This window comes from Mesoplodon mirus (assembly GCF_964341445.2).
Source record: "Mesoplodon mirus genome assembly, chromosome: 3".
Taxonomy (NCBI): Eukaryota; Metazoa; Chordata; class Mammalia; order Artiodactyla; family Ziphiidae; genus Mesoplodon; species Mesoplodon mirus.
This window is the reverse complement of record NC_138978.1, coordinates 104765065-104786681: the sequence shown is the minus strand read 5'-3', so window position 1 is coordinate 104786681 and position 21617 is coordinate 104765065. Positions and strand designations below refer to the sequence as shown.

Sequence of the window (21617 nt, the reverse complement as noted above, 5' to 3'; positions counted from 1 at the left end):
ATTACATAGTCAGTGCTCCCAGCTCCTCTCCCACCCAGAGTGGCATTCTTATCTAGTCCCTGAGTAAATGAATGCTGAGTCTTCTCCATGCTACGAACATGCCCCCACCCAGCCCCCATTCTTTCCATCTTCTTGCTGAGTGTTCCTGGCTCTGTGCTTCCTCTTGGTCCATCTCACTTCCTGAAACACCACTGAAGAGCATTGCTTATCTTGATGGATCTTAAGTAGCTCTCCATGGGCAGGGGAAATAAGAGCAGCAGCATTTTCACTTTCAGCCCACATAGAACTGTTCTCCAGGCTTCTGGGAGCCCAGGGGTGTACGGCCTGCGTTGAGGCTGAAAGTGATGGCCCTGTGATGGACTGTCTCTAAGGAGAGGGGGAGAGGGGGTTCCATCAGAGAAGAGAAGGAATGGGTGAGTTGTGAGTTCTGGATTGTGGCTGCTGCACCTGGACCTCTGGCAAGATGTCTGGCAAGAGCTAGGCTGACTGGCCCACACGGATCTTGTTGGCACATATGTCACCTGGGAGTCTCCACCTGGAAAGCGAGATGCCAGTCAACAGCACTGCCGTGTCCTTGGCCAACGCTACCTACATCACTGTGGAGATTCTCATTGGGCTCTGTGCCATAGTGGGCAACGTGCTGGTCATCTGGGTGGTCAAACTGAACCCCAGCCTGCAGAACACCACCTTCTATTTCATTGTCTCCCTAGCCCTGGCTGACATTGCTGTCGGGGTGCTGGTCATGCCTTTGGCCATTGTCATCAGCCTGGGTGTCACAATCCACTTTTATAGCTGCCTTCTCATGACCTGCCTGCTGCTGATCTTCACCCATGCCTCCATCATGTCCTTGCTAGCCATTGCTGTGGACCGATACCTGCGGGTCAAGCTCACGGTCAGGTAACTTGCTTGGAGAGGGGTGGTGTGGGGCAGTGATAGAGGTGCCTGGGAAATGGGGCTACAACCTCCAGATCTCAGACTTTTTGAGTGGAAACAAATCCAAATTGGCCTCTGAACTTGAAAGAGGTTCTTTTCACCATTTGGTGTGTGAAGGGTTTAACAACAATGAGTAGAGACTTGGGAACTAGAAACAGAGGAACACTCCAATCCCTCCCCGCTGACTACAGAAGTATATGCTCAATACCCCGGGGGCTAAAGATGACAAAAACTCGATGTACCTTTAATTAATGAAAAATGCTCTTGACTTTTAGAAATGATAGAAACATACTAGATGATAAGATAAGCAGAGAGAAAAGAAGGAGATAAACTGATGTTTCTCTTCTTTGCAAATGTAGGCTATTTTAAAGTTGTTTTAATTTTGCTTCCTCTTCCATGCTGAGAAGGGGACCACAAAAGTTCTCCATTACAGAAAGTAGTAACAACTTTTCAGTTGATCATTTGAGCAGAAGAGATTGCCAAATGAAGAAATCAAATCCCCAGGTGTCCTGAATTACATTGGTATCTTGTTGCTCCTCTCTTCTCTTGGGGAAAGAGCATGGTGAGGGAGCTACAGACAACTTTTTTTTTTTTTTTTTTGCTTCACAGTGGTTTAATATGAACAGAGTTGAATATGACATTGTCTGACAGAAGAATGAACATTTTGCTGAATAAAAGCCCCGAGTCAGGATATATACACAGCAGAAATGGGGCCTCAGGCTCTCAGCACTTGTGCACAATGAAAGGAGGAATCTTTTTTTTTTTTTAAAGTCAATAACAGAGGATACAGATGAAAAAGGCAGCAACAACGCCAACACTGGGAAGTTGGGAAAGGGAGCAGAGCCTCGCTCTAGGGGCCGCTCAGGCCCTGGCACAGGCCCGGCAGCTGAAGAGCTATCTGTGTCGGGGAACTTCAACATTTAGATGTACTCCAAACCCCACATCAAAACCCAATCCTAATCTCTCCGATCAGGGTCTTGTCAGAATCAGTAATCTTTTCCCTCAGGACCCTATATAAAGAATTCCAGTCCTTCCATGATAGGGTGTCTAAGCAAAGAGCCCCCACTTTTGACCTGACACCAGAGTTAACCTGCTCCCATCCCACCACTTGGGACAGATATCGGGCCCAGCAAACAAACCACTACATCCCAGACAGAAGCCCAGGAGAGTCGCCAGCCTCAACAAGCTGCCTCAGACTCTAAGTTTTAAGAAATCTATACCCAGGTGCTAACCCTACCTCAGCTTCCGGGGAGAATGCTGGGGTTCCATGGGAAACAAGTGCAGGCAGTTCAATAACCCTGTGACCAAGCTGGGGAGGGCAGCGACAACTCTTGCCCCTAAGCCCCATCAATAGCTCAAAGTGCTTAGGAGAAGTCAGAGACTGTGTGGTTTGTTCATGTGTTTTCTGTCTTGTGGCAGCACTAAATGGGATGGGGGGAAGGGAGAATGGAAGGAAGAGAGTGGTGATGCCCTTCCCTACCACCGGGAGGTACCTAGAAAATTATCCACTCCCACCCTTCAGGGAGTTACCTGGCAGTGGTGAGTTTCCCATAGCCCTCAAGCCTCCAAATCTGCAAAGCTAACCCATAAAAGTAGCAAGGGCTTGGGGAGGGAGAACTGCCAGCCCAGCCCATTCTGACTCACCTGCTGGTGAGTGAGAACAGGCAGCCAGAGTGGGGAGCCACAAAGGAAAGGGGCTAGGCAACAGGAGCTCCCCAACTGCCCTATGGCTTTCTTCTGACTCTGAAGCAGCCATGATGATGGGTCTAGAAAACCCACACACCTTGCTCCACACAACATACTGCTTAGACTCTAGAATTACTGCCATGAAAAGCAACAAGGGAGACAGAAAGTACAACAAAAGAAACTCTTGAGAAAACTGGGAACGGGCCTAGAGAAAATGAGAGCTTTTCGGTCTCTGCCACCTTCCCCACAAGGAAAAAAGTTCATGCAGGTAGGAAAGGCAGGGTCTTTCCCTGCTCAGTGTTCCTGGTTAAACCTAAGAGTAAGAAAAATCCCCTGGACTTGCAGCATCAGTATGTACCCAAGTGCCCCACCAGCACAAGACCCGCCCCCCGCAAGGTTAGCCTTCTGGCATGGGTAAATGCCCAAGAAATTGCCTTCCAGTCCAATCCCCCCACCCACCCCCCAACCCCAAGCAAAGGGCATCTGCCTGTGGTTTCCCACCTCTCCTCAGAGGAGAGGATCCTAGCAGAGTGCCCACGGTATAGTCAGGTACCAAGGAACACAATGCCAGACAGTCTATCAGGCCAGGGGTTGGAGAGCCAACTTCAGATCAAAGAGAGAGAGAGAGGCTTAGTGTAAAAACCAATGTCATTTCAGCAGGAAAGTAGAGGGCAAGTGGTGAGAGGGCCTCCTACTGGCGCACCTTCCCAGGGACGTAGTTCCTGTCAATTGCCTCCTCCTGCAGGAACATGTGTAGGCAGCGTTCGTTCTGAGCCAGTGGGTGCCCAGCAATTTTGTTAATAAACTGTTCGAGGCCCTGCCTCCTTTCTTCAATAAAGGACTCCTCAAAGATCCCTTCATCTCCTCGAAAAGGGAGCTGCCGCTTCAAGGCTTTCCCAGGCAGTGGTGGTACTACAATCTTACTATCTCGCTCCAGCTCATTTTTTAGCCACTCGAAGTCACTGTAGCGCCGTCGTACACAGGACTCCTTCAGCTTGAAGATAGGTAGGTTTGTCCGCATGCGAACCTCATAGGTGGTGAAGCGCGCGCGGCCCACGCCCACCGTCTGTGGGTTAAAGATGTCGATCTCCAGGAAGTTACTTGGCGGCCCGTAAGCGTCGGTCAGGTCCTGCGGCTTCGAGTTAAGGCGCCGAGTGTCAGCTACTGCCGTGTCCGACATCTTTCCGAAGGAGAGACTGGGACCGGGGAAGGGGGGATGGGGGACAGAGGCCGAAGGCAAGAGCGCGCACGGCCCCTTACAGACAACTTTTGATACAAATGAGCCTGGGTTCAAATCCCAGATCTTGAGGCCTGATATTGGGCAAGTTATTTAGCTTTCTGCATCTCAGTTCCTCATCATAGTGTTAAGATGCTCTGAACTCAGATTCACCTCCATTCCATTTTAGCTCCAACACTTTTAGCTTCTACAAGTTGCTTAACTTGTCTGTTTCATTTTTTTTCACCTATAAAATGGGGATGATAATTGCACCTTCCCCATAAGATCAAATGAGATAATACACGTAAAGCTCTTAGAAAAATGCCCAGCACACAGTCGGTGCTCAGTAAATGGTAGCTGTAACTACTATGATTTTCACCATTACCATCAATGAAATGGAGATTGTCATAAAAATATCTCCAGTTTATCATGAGATTTTATTGAGAGAAAGTCTACTGAGTACATAGCCAGTACTTAACAAAATCTGCTTCCTTCTTATAGCCTGTGTAGAATGTTGTCAGGAAGAATGGTTTAAGGAGAAATGGTGACTTTTGATTGGATGAGTCTTTTAAGGTCCTGGAAGCACCTCAACGTGACTTTTGCAACTCCATGAGAGTGGAGTGTAACTCAAACCCCAAGTGTGGTGCAAATAGGGAAGCAGGGGCAGACACAGGTAGGGGGTAAGTGTGGGACAGGCAGAGTCTAATTTATGGACAGCAGCACAACAGCCAAAAAACAAAACAAACAAACAAAAAAAAACCAGTGCAGAGCACAGCAGGCAAACATGCTTTGAGCAGATTATTTCTCCCCAGGTAAGGCGATCCCAGGAGACTTTGATCGATAACTCTTACTTCCCAGGGACTGAAGAATTCTTGGGCTGGAAATGGAACTGTGAATGGGGTACACAAGCCCCTGACTCTAGGCAACGTACTCCTGCTGCTTTGGAGGTTGTACTTCTTTAGAAAAGTTCCCAGAGAACTTTGCTGTATTTTTCTCTAATCATTGTCTGCTCATCTTGTCTTCATATCCAGTAGAGTTTAGCTGAAATCACCATAGAATACCAACACCCTCCAGCTCCATCCCCCCGCCCAACCCATTAGCAATTCCTGCTGTGAACTCACCGACTCCCTTCCATTTCAACAGATACAAGAGGTTCACCACTCAAAGAAGAATATGGTTGGCTCTGGGCCTTTGCTGGCTGGTGTCATTCCTGGTGGGATTGACTCCCATGTTTGGCTGGAACATGAAACTGAACTCAGAGTACCACAAAAATCTCACCTTCCTTTCCTGCCAATTCCGTTCCGTCATGAGGATGGACTACATGGTCTACTTCAGCTTCTTCACTTGGATTTTCATTCCCCTGGTTGTCATGTGTGCCATCTACCTTGACATCTTCTATGTTATCCGGAACAAACTCAATCAGAACTTTTCTAACTCCAAAGAGACAGGTGCATTTTACGGACGGGAGTTCAAGATAGCCAAGTCTCTGTTTCTGGTTCTTTTCTTGTTTGCTCTGTCCTGGCTGCCTTTATCCGTCATCAACTGTATCATCTACTTTGATGGGGAAGTACCACAGGTTGTGCTGTACTTGGGCATCCTGCTGTCCCATGCTAACTCCATGATGAACCCTATTGTCTATGCTTATAAAATAAAGAAGTTCAAGGAAACCTATCTCTTGATCCTCAAATCCTGTGTGATCTGCCAGCCCTCTAATTCCTTGGACTCAATCACTGAGCAGACTTCTGAGTAACTATCCATGAAAGATGACTCTCCGTCCCATTACCCTTCAGATTCAGCATGGACAAGCACTTAAGGGCCTATCCACCTGGGCCATGGGCTCTCACATGTTTGATTCCTTCCAGTGATGTGGGAAGCATTTGGCTGGCTGTCTCCAATTTTATCTTCCCTACTACCCTCTTTCTCTAATTCAATTTTTTCTTGTCCTTTTCTAATTCAATTTTCTGGGTGTCTGACTTGAGGACAATGTTCTATTGTTACTACTGCCCGTGTCCCTCCTTCCCAAACAGAAGTCATGGAATCTGAAGGATGCCTCATTGACTTACTGCAAAAGGGTCCCAACTGGGCTGGACATGTACATAATGGTGACTCAGTTCTACTCCATTATGGAACTAAGCAGAGAACCCTGCTCTCAGCAGATACCTGGAGGATGGATGGAATGCAAGGAGTGAACTGAGTTTAAGAGGGACTTAACTTGCTGGATTCACCTGTAAATGTATTTGAGTAAATAAAAGATGATAACTAATTGTTGTGTAGCTCTTTGCTGAGGGTCAGGGTCACTTGGGTCTTGAAGACCCAGCTGGCTGTTCCTGGCACTCAGCCTGCTTCTACCTGATGCCATGTGGCATGTTCGCCTGTGTAAATTCTAGGACCCTCACCCATGGCCCCAGAACACCCTGCTCCTTTTTCCAGGGCTGATCAGAACATTTGTCAACTTTATGAACCATTCATCAAGAGTTAGAGAAGAAATGATTCTTAGAGCTGAGTCTTAATCATCTCCTCTGGTATTTTATTATTTAATAGGAATAGCGGGAGTGTGGCAAAAAGAGACACCAGATAGCTATTATTTGTTGAGCAATTTCTATGTACTATTTTGCATGCATTCTCTCTTTTGGTCCTGACAGTCTTTTAGGCACCACCATTATTACCATCTCTATTTTGCAGAAGAGAAAACTGAGGCACAGAGGTGTTAAGTAATTTGTTCACGATCACACAGTTAACAAGTATGAGAGCCAGGATTTCAAGGCAGTCCTGCCTTATGGGGGAACCCAAGATTCTTACTACCTATCCCTAGACATGCAGAGTAAATTGTCATTTCTGCAAAGCCCAAACTCTTAAGTCACCTTACATACAATTAACAGAATCATGGGTACAAACTATGATTTGTATACTCAAGGACTTCTGGGGGCTTCCCTGGTGGTGCAGTGGTTGAGAGTCCGCCTGCTGATGCAGGGGACACGGGTTCGTGCCCTGGTCCGGGAAGATCCCACATGCCGCGGAGCGGCTGGGCCCGTGAGCCATGGCCGCTGAGCCTGCACGTCCGGAGCCTGTGCTCCGCAACGGGAGAGGCCACAGCAGTGAGAGGCCCGCGTACCGCACAAAAAAAGAAAAAAAAAAAAGGACTGCTGGGTTTTTGCCTTAACTGCTGTTGCCAGTTGGGACACCAGACAGGGATGGCGTTCTAGTCAAGTCATTCGGGCATTGAGTGTGGCTCTGGAAGTTTGAGGTGGCATCTCTGATCGGGCTATCCAAACTTGTAGCTGTGGACTCTCACTCCCAAGACAATAAGTATATTAACTTGTTGAGAGCAGCAAGTTGGGGATTTCAGTTAAACCACATCAGAGAAGATAACTGTACTGAAAATGTTTTTCTTATTAATTCTTAGCCAATCTTGAAAGGTTATCCTGACCCTAATCTTAGGCCAGAGCCTGATAAGCCTATTTATCTTGTTAACATTTCACTTCAGGGAAATGTCCTCGTGTCTTCTCTTGTCAGCCCAGGAATGATCAACACTATGTGCCATGTTGAAAAACTCGCACATAGCATTTTCTACTAATGCCAAACCAGTTGGTCACCCCGCCCACCCACTTCCTGGTGCCATTCACAATCTTATGTTAGAGGCAGAGGACTGCAACGCACCCCCGCCCTCCATTACTGGGGGTCCCTGGACGTGGGAGGGGATTTTTTTCCTGACGAATTCCCCATCAACATTTTGGGGGATCTTTCTTCTTTCAAAATACAAGCCTCCCCCACCTCTAATTTTTTCTTAATGGTATCCCCTCTTTTTTTTTTTTTTTTTTTTTTTTGCGGTACACGGGCCTCTAACCGTTGTGGCCTCTCCTGTTGCGGAGCACAGGCTCCGGACGCGCAGGCTCAGCGGCCATGGCTCACGGGCCCAGCCGCTCCGCGGCATGTGGGATCTTCCCGGACCGGAGCACGAACCCGTGTCCCCTGCATCGGCAGGCGGGCTCTCAACCACTGCGCCACCAGGGAAGCCCATGGTATCCCCTCTTTTGATTTCAGCATTTTCCCCCGCATTAATTTTTGTGTTTAGTTAAAATGCCCCTCCAGGACGAGGCCCTGGGTCTACTCTGGAGCATTGGGTGCTCCTGGCACACTGTTCTGCCCACGACTCACCTTTGCCCAGTTGGAGACTTGAGGGAAGTGCTGGTTTGCTCTTGGCCTCTAACCCAGTTGCTATAGCAACATTTGGCATGTGCCCTTTTAGGAAACTTGATTTAAAGGGACCGCTTGCCTCACAAGAAAACAGCAGTCTGTCCTGAGTCATTTGGTGTCATCAGACAAGCTGTAGCTCCTGAGTTTCAGAAAAACTTTTTTTTTTCTCCCTTTCTCCTCCTCCCCTCCTCTCTTTTCCTTTCTGACAGTCACTGCTTAGCAAACCCACTGAAAGTTTGTAGGAAGTTGTATTTTGGGGGCTTGAGAGTCATTGAGAATCTCTTGAGCTAGGGGGCTCCACCAGCCCAGAAGAGGCCCTTACAGTGAATTGTCTTTTGGCGTGAACTCAAAAAAGATGAACTAAGACTCACTGATGAGGAGTTGGGCTGGAAGCAGCGAGATTTACCCTGGTTTCAGGTTTAGAGATTAATGTCACTGGAGTTTCCCTGAGTCTGTCTCCTGGCTAGCTCCCTTCAGCTAAACATTGTCAAAGGTGGCTGTTGGGCTTTCATTTTAAAGGAATAAGATAAAAAGACCACCGAGACAAAACTGAGCTTTGCTTCCTCCTTCCTCCTCCATACAGATTCACTGGAACAAAGGTAGATGCTGAGTAGCTGGGCTTATTTACTCAAGTTTTAAAATCAAATCAACAATAGAAATAAGTGAAGACCAACCAAATGAGAACAAACAAACCCTATTTATTCTGAGCTTTCTATAGCAAAGGAGTCAGCCACTGCCCCTTGCTTTTTGGCAGAGACTTAAAGGCAGGCAGAAGAGTGGGATACTTTTATAGTGGAAAAAAGAAGGCCTCAGGTGCACCCCGACTGGAGACCATTGGCCTGGGGAGGCTGTAGACAGGCCGACTAGAAGTGGGGCATCCTGTGTGATGGGTTAGGGGGCATACTTGACTTTCTCTGGTTGGTTCCTAGATGGAAGCAGGACAAAAATTAGGGAAGCTGTCAGTTATTCATCAAGTCCTGGCCATTCAGGGCCAGTTGTTACAGGGATTATTGTTTGGCTTTCTGGATTGTTACTAGGAATAATAGCCTGAGTTCCTATAAGTCTGGTTTACATCAGGCTGGCTTCCTGGGCCAGTTACTATAGATAAGGGGCTGGTTTCCTGGGCTGGTAGTGGGCCAGAGTTCTATTTTTATATATGGTCTGGCCATGGTCTGTTTGTATCTTCAGTTTCTTACAACTAAATTCACATTTTCTAGAGAAACTCTACCCTTAGATACTATACTGGGTAAAATGGGAATGAGAAAAATTAGGCTGCATCGTGCCCCAACCACTCAGATGACTGGCATAATGTAAAATCCCAACTCTAAAGTGCTCTACGGTGTTGTGATATTGTTACTGCTGGGGAAGCAGAATTGAGAGCAATGGAAAGAACAATTTTTTCTTTCAGATTTAGCATCAGCTCATGGCGGCTGTACTAGCTGTGTGAACTTAAATTTAGCAGTTACTTAAACTGAGCCTCAATTTGTCTCATCCGTAAAATGGGAGACTAGTAATACCTGTGTCAACATTTTGTTTTGTTTGTTTTTTTGCTTTTTACTTTTTATTATGAAAAATTTCAAACACACAAAAGTGGAGAGATTAGAATAACGAAGGCTCATATACCTATTGTCCTGCTTTAATAATGATCAACTTACAGCCAACCTTGTTTCATTAATGACCCCACCAACTTGCCTTACCCTGATTATCTTGAAATTTTGCACATCAAACTATTTCATCTGTAAACACTGCGGTTTGTATTTCTAAAAGATATTTTAAAAATTTGGTTTATCCTTATTACCCATTTACCTTTTTATTTACACATCAAATAGAGTGAGAATTAATTCTACCCTTAAGAGGCAGCAACAGAGCTAATAACACCAGATAATACTCAGAACGCTAATAGACACACCTGTTTATTCTCTGTAACTCTGAGCCTATCATTTGCTTTAGAATGTTACTTTTTCATGTCTTGGGCATTTTCCTGATATCTGTGCATAATCTCCTTCTGTTGGTACTTTCTTCGGTTTCACGGTGTGCCATCTCTGAGCAATACTGAGTGTTTGGTTTACATGCAGCTTCCTCAGCAATAGGGACTAGTTAAAAAAAAATAACTACAATGTCAATTTTTTTTTTTTTTTTGCGGTACGCGGGCCTCTCACTGTTGTGGCCTCTCCCATTGTGGAGCACAGGCTCTGGACGCACAGGCCCAGAGGCCATGGCTCACGGGCCCAGCCGCTCCGCGGCATGTGGGATCTTCCCGGACTGGGGCACGAACCCGTGTCCCCTGCATTGGCAGGCGGACTCTCAACCACTGCGCCACCAGGGAAGCCCACAATGTCAATATTAATTATTGTTTGCTATGTAATGAACTACTCCCAAACTTAGAGACTTAACGTGATAATTATTATCTCTTGTACTTTCTGTGGGTCAGGAATTCAGGAGCATCTTGGTTGGGTGGGTCATGCTTGACGTCTCTCACGAGGTTGCTGGGTCTGTAATCATCTGGAGGTTTAATGGTGCTGGAGGATTTACTCCCAAGGTGGGTCGTACATTTACTCCCAAGGTGGGTCACAAGTTGGTTCCTTTCCACATGGGCCTTTGCACAGATCTGCTTGAGAGTCCTCACATCATGGCATCTGACTTCTGCAAGAAAGAAAGAGCAGTGCAACTTCTGAGGTGGAAGTTGCACACCTTTTATGACCTAGCCTTGGAAGTCATATGCCATCCCTTCTACCATATTTTACTGATCACATGGGCCAGCCCTGATTCAGGAGCCATCTTAGAATGTGTGCCAGTGATGGTGTGTGTGCATGTGCCCTTCTGAGTGTGCCTTGTGTGCCAGAGTGGATTTATCCAGGAGGGGGATCTTCACTGCTGTTCTGGGCTCTACCAGGAAGCCCAGAATTTTCTCATATTACTATATTAGTAAGTTTATGTCCACAAATGGCATCCCTCTGATGAGGTACCCTTGTGCAGTGCACAACCTGGGTACCTATACATAGTAGCACTTCTTGGATTAACTGATTGGTCTTTCTTTTCCCTGGTCGCTCCGAACAGGATAAAACCATCTTAAACTCAAAGATACCTGTTTCCTAAAAACAGATCTAGGATTCCTAAGACCCCTGGGTCCATCTGGTCATCCCAGTTGAAGGTTCACTTCCTTCCAGTCATGAGGTTCTTCATTCTGCTCTCCTTGACTGTCTTTTCAGGTAAGAGATGGGGAAGGAACATCTCCAGCCCTCCAAGCTTCCCAGAGACTGTGCATTTTTTTTCCTTTCCTTTTCTACCTGGAGTTCTTGCTTATTAGCTCAAACCACCTAAGGAGTGGGATGGGAAAATAAAAGGAGGTGGAAATAGATCTTGTCCAAATTAGTCCTTGTTCTTTGATCTGATGAAGGGGTTGTGGGGGAATTTGAAGCCCTCAGCTAAAATGAGGGCTCTGGATTCTCTCTCTCAGTTTAAGTTCCCCCTTCCTTTCCCCCTTCTCCCCTTACAAACATTTGTGCTGATATATGAGGATGGCACTTTCCACTTTCTGCCCATGCCTGACCCCAGAGATGAGACTCAGAGGACTGGGCTGGCCCCAGCTCTGCCACTGTCCAGCCTTGTGACCTTTGAGAGTCACCGAACCTCTCTCTGAGTCAGTGTTCAGGCCAGTAAACTGAGTATCACACAGTCTTTCTTATGGGGTCCATCTGAGAACAAAATATCATACCATGTCAAATGATATCAAGGATGTGAGCCTGCTTTGTAGGCTGGTTGCACCCACTGTGAGCTACACTTGAGGCAGCATTTGAGGGGGCCCCAGTGCACATCTGGAAGGCTGAGGGAGGGGTGGTCTCTGTTGCCCATCTTGTCTCTTTGGTCAGACACTTCCCCAGCCACCGTCATGCTGGATGTGAAGTACATGACTTCCTTATTATGCAACATCCTGAGATGACATATGTGCCCACACTGGTCTGGTATGGAGGAAACATGAAGTTCTTAGCCCCTGAGGACAGACAGAACCAGACATCTCTGTTTTCAGCCCTATACATCCATCAGAAGCCTCTAAACCTCCTTACTTTCTTTTTCTATAATTATTTTCTATTTTTAAAAATTTTATTGAAGTATATTTGATTTACAATGTTGTGTAGTTTCAGGTGTACAGCAAAGTGATTCAGTTATACATACATATATATATATATATATATATATAACTATATATATTCTTTTTTCAGATTTTTTTCCATTATAGATTATTACAAGATACTGAATATAGTTCCCTGTGCTATACAGTAGGTCTTTGTTGTTTAGCTATTTTATATATAGTCGTGTGTATCTTTTAACCCCAAACTCCTAATTTATTCCTCCCGCTGCCCTTTCCCCTTTGGTAACCATAAGTTTGTTTTCTATGTCTGTGAGTTTGTTTCTGTTTCAAACCTCCTTACTTTCTTTTTGAGGATACCAAGGTGGAGTGCGGGGCTACGGGCAGAGGATCTACAAACAGTAAGCCTCAGGCTCTTCTACCCTCTCCCGCAAGCAACATGAGAAGCCGCCTAAATTCTTGCAGAGGGGGAGACGTATTTTACCCACTTTTAGGCCAGGGAAGAAGTCTTCTCCAGGGTTGCTGTATTAGTTTGCTAGGTCTCCTGTAACAACCACAGACTGTGTGGCTTACACAACAGAAATTTGTTTCCTTACAGTGATGGAGGCCAGAGGTCCAAGATCAAGGCGTTGGCAGGTTTGGTTTCTCCTGAGGTCTTTCTCCTTGGCTTGCAGAGGGCCGCCTTCTCACTGTGTCCTCACATGGTCATCCCTCTGTTGTCTGTGTCCTAATCTTTTTTTATTAGGGCATCGGTCAGATTGGATTAGGGCACATTCTAACGACCCCATTTTAACTTAATTACATCTTTAAAGGCTCTAAATCCAAACGTAGTCACATTCTAAAGTACTAGGTGGTTAACACTTCAATGTATAAATTTTAGGGGGACACTGTTCAGCCCATTCAGCCCATAACTGCCAACCCCAAAGCAGGCAAAAATCAGCCTCCAATGCTTTAATTAATTTTCCTCCAGGGTGCAGGAACTACAATGTGTTTAAAAGAACAATAGGGTTTGTCTATGTGTGTTTTCACAGATGCTATGGTCATGGATGAAAAGGTCAAGGAAAGCTTTGTGCTGGACACAGCTTCTGCCATCTGCAACTACGATGCCCACTATAAGGACCACCCCAAATACTGGTGCCGAGGCTATTTCCGGGACTATTGCAACATCGTCGCCTTCACCCCCAACAGCACTGACCGCGTGGCCCTGAGGGACACAGGAAATCAGCTTATTGTCACTGTGTCCTGCCTGACCAAGGAGGATATGGGCTGGTACTGGTGCGGCATCCAGTGGGACTTTGCCAGGGATGACATGGATTTTACAGAGCTGGTTGTCACTGACAACAGAAGAGCCTTCGCCAACAATTTTTGGTCTGGGAGAGGTAAGAGCCTGTTGGGGATCCAGCTGGGGGTAACCCACAGCAGTGCATGTTAGCTGGTGTGGTAAATACTCAGAGAGCAACAACTTGGGCTCCCCCTATAGGTTCTCTGGGGTAACCTGGCCTCTCCTTCCCTCCATAGTAGGGTAGCTGCTGCTGATGTTGACAACTGACTTGGAATTTGGGGAGGAGAAGGGTCCATTGCCCTGGGGTGCTCTTGGCACCTCTCTCCCCTCACAGCCATCTGGCTGATGGAACTTGGGAGGCTGACAGGTGCGAGAGCATTGCCTTGCAGGTCTAGAATCTTGAAGATTCACTTCTTGAGGCATGACTGAGGCGTAAAAAGTGGTCTAAGCACCTAGACAAGCACCCTCAAAAACTGTCCACTTAAATAATTTCATAATTTACAGGGATAAATATGGTCCAAGAGGTCAATGCTTTCTTTTAAGGAGTACAGTTTGCATCAGGAGGCTGCCGGAAGGGTGTGAGTGGAGCAGCCTGGAGGGGTGAGTCTGTCTAAGCCAGTGTGTTGCTCCTTTGGGCCAGGGCGAAGGCATACGGTCTCCAGATGCTCCCCCAAATCCTTCTGTCTAATGCTGAAAACCTCTCTCAGGCACACTGCTTATGGAAAGTACTATCTTTCTTTTCTTCATCTTTTCCTCCTGTGGCTTCTCATTATTTCCATTTCTAGAAGGGACGTCTTTTTCTAGGGCAATCCAGAGCACAATGTCAGTAGGAAAACAGAGGACTTAAGGGAAGCTCCGGGAAGCCTCCTCCTGGTGCTAGAGGGCCTTGCTCACACTTGACCAACTAGTTATTTGTTCAGCAAGCATCTTACTGAATGTGTGATACCCTTCACGCCTACAGTGTTTCTACTTTGTGTGGTTCTGCTTTTACTTAACTGTGTAGTCTGTCCTGAGTTTTAGGCTCAGGATGAGAGAAGTCCCACCTAAGTGTGCTCCTTAGTTTAAATGAAACACAGAGGGGTTTCCCTGTTGGTGCAGTGGTTGCGAGTCCACCTGCCGATGCAGGGGACATGGGTTTGTGCCCCGGTCCAGGAGGATCCCACATGCCGCGGAGTGGCTGGGCCCGTGAGCCATGGCCGCTGAGCCTGAGCATCCGGAGCCTGTGCTCCGCAACGGGAGAAGCCACAGCAGTGAGAGACCCGCGTACCGCAAAAAAAAAAAAAAAAAAAAGTGATAAATGAAACACAGACACACACCCCACACTCCAGTCTTATCACAGGTGGCAATTTGGGTGACCATGGTGGCCCTTCTCCCATTGGGTTTTGGTGGCTGTCAGAAGCACGATGTGGCAATTATGTTACCTGTTGATCAGTTCCTTAAGGATAGGACTGGCACTCAGCCTGGCACTCTCTAACCACAGGCCATATCTAGTCAACACAGCGCCCTTGTGCAAATCTGGAAAAGATGCCCCTTCCTCCAGGTGCATGGAGCCCAGTGGCAAGGTGCATGGTTTGGCAAATGAGTATATGGGCTGGATTACAGTCCTGCTTGTTCCCTCTGCCTTCTGCCCTGTGAAGGGCACACATAAACAGCTGGCCTTGACCCAGCAGTCACCCAGGAGTCTCTCTGGAGACTGAGGGAATGACAGGCAGAGGTGCAGAGATGCAGAAGGCAAAGGAAGGGCCTGGGGATGAGCCTTATTTGACTCTCAACAAATCCTTTCTGACACAGACCTATCAGGCAACAAGAACAGAAGCTGCAGTTCTTCCAAAGTTGTCCACAAGGCAGATCACTCCAGGTGAGTCATGACTTTAGGAGACAAGCAAACTTTGGGTGGGCAGTAACAACACAACATGACAGTGGGTTTACACCTGCTCCTTTGCAGCAGTGTATTGTTTCTCTTCCTGAACTGTCTTCAGTGTGACTATTTGCTTTCTTTCAAAGAATATAGTTTAGCACTCTTGATCACAAGCAGCAAGAATGCTCTCTGGCTATTTTAGTTAAAGAGGGAAATTCTTCATAAGGAGAGAGCAATGACTGATGAAATGAGAGGGAAGGGATATGGTAGCCCTGAGACAGGGTCTGAATGTCATCAGGATTTATCTCCATCTCTAATCTGCTACGCTTATGTGTGTTTGCTTCCTCTCTCTCCCCACTGCCCTTTTATATTTTATTTTTGCCATAGGAGAAGATAATCCATTTCTAGCTGCTGAGTTTATTTTTCCTCTGTTCAAGAGACTCGCCAGCCTGAGACTGCATCCTCCCACTCCCAGTCCCATGTTAGTTCCCGAGGAGGGGGCTGGGTCCAGCTTGGTCAGACATCCACCCCAGGTCCAATCAAGTGTGGTCTGGAGGAGACGGGTGCTCTGAAGGAATCCAGGTTGCCAGGCGCTGCTGGAACTGGGTGAGAGTAGGGGCAGGGAGAGGGGACGAGTCCCAGAAAAGGGGATCCTGAGCAGAGAACCAAAAGATGGTGTCTTCCCAGGGACATGGATGCTGTCTGTGATTCCTTCCAGGATGACCATTCTCATCATTTGCATGCTGATCACAGGCTTGGGGATCACCTCTATAATCAGTCATTTGTCCAGAAGAAGGAGAGGTCAAATGAGTAGAAGGGGTAAGTAGCAGTTGGGGTGGTGTGGGTGGGAATTGGGGAAAATGAAAGGGGTCAAGGAACAGCTTTCAAATGGGTGAATGTGACCCTCTTCTTTTTGCCTGGACCCCTGGAATCCCGTGCAGCCTGCCCATGGGCTAGGGGCAATTCTGTTTCACAGTGACAAATGCTCCCTGAGAGGTGGCAGAGAGAGCACTGTAGCCCTCATAAGTGGAGGTGTGTGTAGACCAGCGAGGAGGGAGGCTGAGACATCAGAGGAGCTTCTGGGGCCCCTGGGTAAGCAGGCATAGAAAGGTCTCCTTGAGAAGAAGGGTCAGGATCGGAAGAGGACAGGCCCAAGGGCCTCAGGCCCAGCCTTGAGCCATGGGAGGAGTGGCCTTTCAGCTTTGTGCCTCCTTCTGCCCTTGGGCGATTGCAGGTAAAGGCCTAGCCAGAAGCCAGAAAAGCAGCCAAGCTTCCTCTGTGATCCCCACACTTTTGGTAAGTTCCCTCCTTGACTCTTCTATCCTGGGCCCTGTGCCCATCACTCCCTGATCTGTAGGGAGTCCTATTCCTAAATAGAAGAAGGCCACCATGTGGTGAATTGGCTAACCTCTCAAGTGGACACAGGATAGAGAGAGCATCACAGACAAGTGCCACTGTTGGTCTAATAGGTTTTTTGTTCTTTTCTTTTTTTGCTCAGAAGCCACGGAAATACCTTGGGCAATGGAGAGACTGTAGGCATAATTACAAAACAGACTCCAACCTCCTCTGGGTATGGAAATGTAGAAAACAACATTTTAGAGAATGAGAGAACACAAACAAACCAGAAACACCTGTTAATGAAACACAAGGGTCTATAGCCAGACAAATCTGAAATCCAGAGCTAAGGCTGTGAGGTCTCATTCTCTGTCTGTGATAATTTGGCCCCAGGGGCAGAGCAGGAGCCCTAAGAAATCAAAGCAGTGGCTCCCAGGCATTTCTGGCCTTTTGCCGTTTAAGAGCTGTGGGAACTGTGGAGGTGGGGGATGCAGACAAAGCAACATCTCACTTGGTTTTACCCAAGACCCCTCCCTTTGGGACACAATTTGAGTCTAGGTTTTTGCAAAACCCATTGTCACTTCCTTAAGGTATGACCTTGGGAAACTTGTTACTTCTCTGGGCCTGTTTTCTTCTCTATAAATTGAGGACCCCATACTCCCCAGGATTTTTTACTAATTTACTCATTCATTCATTCATTCATTCAATAAACAAGGACCATGCCAGATTCTGGGATACACAGCTGAGCCAAAGAAATAGCATCTGTCTTCATGGAGCACATAATGTAGAGTGGGAAGTAGGCAAGCCATCTCAGACATACACACACACACACACACACACACACACAGGAGATCATCAACTAGAGTAAGTACTCTGAAGGAGAGAGGCGTGGTGCTATGCAAGTTGAAGCAATGGCACCCAACCCTATTCTTTTTTAGCAAGAAGTTGTACAACTTGGTTTAGCCACTGCCTGCTTCCTCACACTCAGGCAATGGGAACATGACAGCCACAATCAGGGGCCTTTATGGGCTCTGAAGGAGTCCAGCTGCATTCACGTCACCAGAGCTTGGTGAGAGGTGAACGCAGGTCCCACGCACCAAGCTTTCCTGCTGACTGACTGATGACCTTTAAAGTCATGATGTCTGATTTCCACCCTGAAAACAAACTTTGGTGTTTGGTCTCCATGAAGCACCCATGACAGAGTTTGCCACTTTTGCTGCAGAAACACCCAGCAGAGGTAGGCAACAAATCTCAACTCAATTTTCCCTTTCTGTTTCCAACAAAGTAGACAACTCTTTGAAGCCCCTCTCTCATGTCCTGACTCCAAAGGCAAAGGCTCATACTGAACAGATGGGACTGAAGATTTCTTTTATTTAGTTGAAAAATAAAATGATACTACAATAGAGTCACCATGACAACTGGCCCACATCTTGGGGACTGATTCTGATCTCAGGCATTCTGAAGGCCCCTCTAACCTTGCCAGCGATCATTTGCAGTTATGTAAGAACAGTGGCAGCCGGAGGGGCTGTGCTAGGCCATGCCTAAGCAAGGCCACGGTTGGATAACATCTCAAGATCTTAGTTCTCATGCATTCGGCTTGTCAGAAGTGAAGAAGAGGGCCAGATCTTTGTCAGGGGGCCAGGAGATCACTTGTGTTGTATTCCTTAGCCAATAAATTTCTGACCGAGTGTTGAATGAACTCCAAGGTATGACTAACTTCTCTCAGGATATCACTGGGAGAGTATTTCTGGAAAAGTTTCTTTTAAAATATAGTATTCCAACTTACTTCTGAATTGGTATTACATGCTGTTCTACCCAAAGAAAGGGAGAGAGGCTAAATCAGGGGTTCTTAGATTCTCTTGGCTCAGACTGTCCTGTATGGGAAACTGCCACCAGACTGAATGGATACTGCTTCTGATCAGTGAGAAACCAAGGTGTGATAAATTAAGAGAAATATTCATGCACATCAGGAAACACAAATCAATATGGGGGCATCAGCAGTTGTGGGTGCAGGTGAGGTGATATTGTCATTGATGCCAGAATTACCTAAACTCTTAGCTCCTACCTGAATGTCTGCACCCTCTCTTCCCATAGAGTGTCTCTCCTGCTATTTCAGACCCTGGCGGCTCCTCACCATTGTCTCTGTTGCCCTCATAGAAACCCTGCTCTTCCAGTCTCTTCTGATAGGGTGCTGGCCAGTCTCTGCACTCAGGACACTCAGTGGCCCTCTGGTCTGAGCAGGGCTGGGACAGGGTTCTGCACATGCCCTGCACGTGTAGGTCCAGGCTCTCACAAACTCTTTTATGAGCACAGTTCCTTCAACTTCCACCCTAAACCCTCTCTCCAGAGGTAGGGAACTCAAAGCTACTCAGCACCCTGATGGGGAGAGGAGGGAGTGTGGATGACACTCCATTCCTGCCATCCTCCGTGTTCCCACACAGCTGGTCCCCCTCCCTCCCAGAGTCTCAGATCAAACAACATCAAAAGTGCTGTCTCTCAAATGCAAATCAAAACTACAATGAGGTATCACCTCACACCGGTCAGAATGTCCATCATCAAAAAATCTACAAACAATAAATGCTGGAGAGGATGTGGAGAAAAGGGAACACTCCTGCACTGTTGGTGGGAATGTAAATTGATACAACCACTATGGAGAACAGTATGAAGGTCCCTTAAAAAACTAAAAATAGAACTACCATACGACCCAGCAATCCCACTACTGGGCATATACCCTGAGAAAACCATAATTCAAAATGAGTCATATACCACAATGTTCATTGCAGCTCTATTTTCAATAGCCAGGACATGGAAGCAACCTAAGTGTCCATAGACAGATGAATGGATTGAGAAGATGTGGCACATATATACGATGGAATATTACTCAGCCATAAAAAAGAATCAAAATTGAGTTATTTGTAGTGAGGTGGATGGACCCAGGGTCTGTCATACAGAGTGAAGCAAGTCAGAAAGAGAAAAACAAATACCGTATGCTAACACATATGTATGGAATCTAAAAAAAAAATTTTTTTAAATGGTCCTGAAGAACCTAGGGGCAGGAGAGGAATAAAGACAGAGATGTAAAGAATGGACTTGAGGACACGGGGAGGGAGAAGGGTAAGCTGTGATGAAGTGAGAGGGTGGCATGGACTTATATAAACTACCAAATGTAAAATAGATTGCTAGTGGGAAGCAGCTGCATAGCACAGGGAGATCAGCTCTGTGCTTTGTGACCACCTAGATGGGTGGGATAGGGAGGGTGGGAGGCAAACGCAAGAGGGAGGAGATTTGGGGATATATGTATATGTATAGCTGATTCACTTTGTTATACAGCAGAAACTAACACACCATTGTAAAGCAATTACACTCCAATAAAGATCTTTAAAAAAAAAAAAGTGCTGTCTCTCGCCTCAGCCACAAAACAACCCCAATCCTTCCCCTGTGGCCATGTATTGAATTTGCATGAAGAAGCCACTAGCCCACCAGTTCTGCAAATAGCAATCCAGTCCGGGCTGGCCTCGTACACTGGATGTACAAGTGGGCTTGTACATCCCACTACACAAGGTGAGATAGTAGACAGCTATCTTCCACAACAGATGAAGACATCCATAGACGTCTTGGAAGATTAAACTTACTTATCTGGAAAACTATTTCCCCTGAGAATCCTACAGGTTTGCTCTGGTTCCATGATCCAGCATCCAGAACCATTTTTCTTCCCATACCAAGCAAAACTTGTTGAATCTGTGGTCAATTATTTAATTACTCATTTCATCTTCCAGCAAGGCTAGTCATGCACCAGTTTTCATGATAAGGAGACAAAAAACCAAGACTTTGTAAATGCAAGTCTGTGCTATTAAAACTGGGAAGCTTCAAGAAAACAGAGGGAAGAGCAATTAATCTGATATTTCACGTATTGTGCGGCCATAGGATGATGTTTACGTCTCCTCTTGCAGCTGTTCATAAGGTACTGGCCCTGAACTGGAAAGCTGATGTGGCTTCTAGCTTCAATGTTGGTAGAATTGTTTGATGTCAGCTCAGAGTTTCAGCTGAAACTGAGAGAGTCCTACCCAAGGATGCATGCCACAGCCAGCCGGGGGAGAAGGGCATTCCTGGCGCTCTGCTGACCTTGTGCGGCTGGCTGCACTGCGGGTGGAGATGGGGGCTCCTTTATCAACTCTCTCTTCCTCTGTCTTCCCCTCCATATCCAGCTGTCAGGAGTAACTGCTCCATCTCAGAGTGAACATGCTCTCTCGAACACACCTCCAGGCTTTACCTTTCTAGTTTCTCTGCCTCTATACGTACTCTGGGACAGCTTGGTGTGGGGGCAAGATGCAAGGAATTTGAAGTGAGAGGACTTGATTTAAATTTTGTTCTGTCATTTACTAGCTGGGAGACATTGCATAAATTATATCATCTCTTTGCACTTTAATTTCCTTACCTTGATATTCAAAAATATTACTTAATGTTTTTTAAGAGAGATTCGTGGAGGAAGCTTCCTTCCCTGTGGACTGAGCTCCACTGGGGGGACACTCTTCATGACACCCCAGCGGAGGTGGAGTGGTCTGTCTGATGAGTGAGTCTGAGGGTAGGAGCCAGGTGTGCCTACTCTGCCCTTCCTCTTCATTTTTTTTTTGAATTTTATTTCATTTTTTTATACAGCAGTTTCTTCCTAGTTATCTATTTTATACATATTAGTGTCTATACATCAATCCCAATCTCCCAGTTCATCCCACCACCACCCCCTGCCCCAGCGCTTTCCCCCCTTGGTGTCCGTACCTTTGTTCTGTATATCTGGGTCTCTACTTCTGCCTTGCAAACCACTTCCTCTGTACCATTTTTCTAGATTCCACATGTATGTGTTAATATACCATATTTGTTTTCCCTGACTTACTTCACTCTGTATGACAGTCTCTAGGTCCATCCATGTCTCTGCAAATGACCCAATTTCACTCCTTTTTATGGCTGAATAATATTTCATTGTGTATATGTACCACATCTTCTTTATCCATTTGCTTGTTGACAGGCATTT

The 21617-nt window shown here is 46.5% G+C and overlaps 3 protein-coding genes across 3 annotated transcripts; 2 read left to right on the top strand and 1 right to left on the bottom strand.

Moving 5' to 3' along the window:
* The first annotated feature begins 321 nt into the window (after positions 1-321).
* Positions 322-6262, top strand: ADORA3 (adenosine A3 receptor). The gene is made up of 2 exons (XM_082612793.1): positions 322-897; positions 4979-6262. The coding sequence occupies exons 1-2, from the start codon at positions 515-517 to the stop codon at positions 5583-5585; spliced, it is 990 nt and encodes a 329-aa protein (XP_082468919.1). The 5' UTR covers positions 322-514; the 3' UTR covers positions 5586-6262.
* On the bottom strand, positions 1538-3895 carry LOC309799526 (sorting nexin-12). The gene has a single exon (XM_082612795.1). The coding sequence runs from the start codon at positions 3797-3799 to the stop codon at positions 3311-3313; it is 489 nt and encodes a 162-aa protein (XP_082468921.1). The 5' UTR covers positions 3800-3895; the 3' UTR covers positions 1538-3310.
* Positions 6263-11198: 4936 nt separating the features above from the next.
* Positions 11199-16176, top strand: TMIGD3 (transmembrane and immunoglobulin domain containing 3; the record flags this gene model as incomplete). The annotated part of the gene is made up of 4 exons (XM_082612794.1): positions 11199-11238; positions 13148-13495; positions 15190-15256; positions 15975-16176. 4 exons carry the CDS (start codon positions 11199-11201, stop codon positions 16081-16083), a joined length of 564 nt encoding a protein of 187 aa, XP_082468920.1. The 3' UTR covers positions 16084-16176.
* Between the last annotated feature and the right edge of the window lie 5441 nt (positions 16177-21617).